Source organism: Ipomoea triloba, chromosome 10 (assembly GCF_003576645.1).
Source record: "Ipomoea triloba cultivar NCNSP0323 chromosome 10, ASM357664v1".
In the NCBI taxonomy this organism is placed as follows: domain Eukaryota; kingdom Viridiplantae; phylum Streptophyta; class Magnoliopsida; order Solanales; family Convolvulaceae; genus Ipomoea; species Ipomoea triloba.
Genome location: NC_044925.1, coordinates 9,600,401 through 9,602,919, shown reverse-complemented (window position 1 = coordinate 9,602,919; position 2,519 = coordinate 9,600,401). Strand labels below are relative to the sequence as shown.

Sequence of the window (2,519 nt, the reverse complement as noted above, 5' to 3'; positions counted from 1 at the left end):
GGAGTATTCCAAAAAACCCAAATCCCCCCGCTGAACCCAACCGCCTCTACACGAATCCAATCCGAAAATCCCAACTTCATGCAAATTGCATTTGCTTGGGATCCCGAGACTTTAGGCTCCACAAGGCCCAAGACATTCGGCTTGTGAGCAAAGATCATTTGTTTTAGGACACGATGGAAAGCTTTACCACCGGCCCCTTGACAATTCCACGTAATCAGATTCATGAACAAACAAAACAGGGAGAAACACAGGAAAGAACAAGCAAAAAAAAACAAAGAAAAACCACACACAGAAACGCTACGAAGCGTTTCTGGCCGAATCTCCATGCTCCACGGGAGCCGTCTGGTGTCGTTCAATCTCCATAATGACATCCCCTTCGTTGTCAAAATCGCCTAGAGGATCACCATGGTGTTCAGTTGCAGGTAGAGCTTCCACCGGGATGGCAGCTCCACTGCTATCTCCATTGTGCACCGTTGTAGAGCTAATATGTTTTCCCCCTTGTTCCCCACGGATGACTACATGCTCTTCCTCCTCCGCTGCTCTTCTAGAAGTAGAACCAGTCACCCTTTCCCCCTGCGCTACCTCATTACCCTGTAGTGGCGCTGGCCTAAATCTTGGCGCATCATTGAGGATTTGCTTTTCGTTCGCAATCACATTGGCCCTTCTATTTTTCCCACCATGGCTATTCGCCCGTGCTCCTTGTGACGACACCCCCGTGGTACTTCCATCTTCCTTCTCAGTCGCCATAGGATTCGACTCATGATCCATCGCCCCTGGGACTTCTTGCGCGAGTTCATCCCCTAGCAGCGCATAACGCGATCCATTCCCTAACGATGTCCCAGTAGGTTGGCCTTGTTTGCCTTTGTGTGCCGAGACTTCCACTTGCTTCCCCTGACCAGGAGCTCGCCCCTGGTTCCTTTTATCCTTCCGAGTCACAATCATCCAGGAACCATAAGGCTTAGCTCCTTGGATTGCCGTCCTCGTATGCCCTTGAGGTCCTGAACCCCTGATCTGTTTATCCACCCCCGGGTCACCACCTTGAAGAGTAACCAAAGGAACCTCATCTGCCGTAGCAGTCTCCTTAGGACACGTCGAGCATGATTCCTGACGATAACCGTAGAGCCCACAGGAGAAACAAACCAAGTGCATCCCTTCATAAGCGACGTGCCAAACCCTATCTTCCAGAGTGAACCTCGACACCAGAGGTTTAGAGATGTCAATTTCCACACACACCCTTGCAAACTTACCCTTAGATACCAAACTCGTTGTGTGGTCGACACGGATAGTTCTCTGTAGCTTATTTCCAATTTTCCTTAAGCATAACAAGTTATAGTATTCCACCGGGAGACTAGGAAAGCGAACCCACACGAGAACCTTCTCCGTAGTATCCGTCATCGGATCAAAGTTAGGAACCCATTCCTTAACTATCAGATAATGATCTAAGATCATCCACGGGCCTTCATATTTGGCAAATTCCAGATCATCCTGCATCCCGAACTTCACCAGGAAATAGTCGTTGTCAAGCGCTATGAGTTCCATTCGTCCCTTGGGTCTCCACATCGTGTTCAGGCGGCGCAGAAGGTAAGCATACCCAACCCTTCTTCCCATCACTTTTATGATCAAGGTTTGCCTCCAAGGCTCGCAGATCCGATTCTTTTCTTTGGCTGATAAACGGATTGTCGGGCATGTGGGATCATCATTTTCCACAATATCCTCCTCCTCCTCCTCACTGTCCTCCTGATTTGCAACCAAGAAAGGTGCTGTGTTAGTACCATTCCCAACCACGGAGTCCAAATACGATCTGGGGGCCATATTGCCGTCTCCATGTCCTGGTACCACCGGAGTTGTTTCCAGAGGTTAACTCCCCTCCCCCATAACCGGGATCGACGTATTACCATCCTCAGCAACCCGATCCGGACTGTTAGGAGGCAACGTTCTTTGTGCATCCAGGGGAGTGTTCGCCACAACAGTCACCATATCAGACTCAGAATCCGGGTTATGAACCGGCACCACACCTTGATCAACCAGAGGAGTTTCCGCCACAGCGGTCCCCCCACCAGTTTCCTGAGTATCCATCTCGGCAGTATCATCGGATGCATCCGCGATCTCCATCGTCGAAGCAAGACCACCTACAACGTGTTTCGATTTCTTCGTGCTCCTTTCGAGCAGATCTAGATCTTCAGAATACCGTTCACTAGAGAGCGTTTTCGAATTCTTTGTCATGAGAGCGTTCTGCTTTGCCCATTTTATGTTAATGTATGATAAATTTATGATGATTTGAAGTCATGATATAGAATTTATGAAGCATGAAATATTTTCTCAAATATCAAGTATTATCTCTTGTAGAGATTTATTTTACCTATTTGGAAAAATTGATGGATATTTATAGTGTAAAGTTAATGCAAATATTTGGTTAAGTATATAGCCATAATTACATGGAGGTTCTTATGATAAAAATAAAATAAAATAAAATAAAATAAAATAAAATTTTACGTATGGATATATATATATATATATAT

At 46.5% G+C, this 2,519-nt stretch overlaps 1 protein-coding gene across 1 annotated transcript; it reads right to left on the bottom strand.

Annotated features, from left to right (window-relative positions):
- Positions 1–297: 297 nt before the first annotated feature.
- On the bottom strand, positions 298–1,812 carry LOC116033116. Its single transcript, XM_031275871.1, has one exon. The coding sequence runs from the start codon at positions 1,810–1,812 to the stop codon at positions 298–300; it is 1,515 nt and encodes a 504-aa protein (XP_031131731.1).
- Positions 1,813–2,519: the final 707 nt, after the last annotated feature.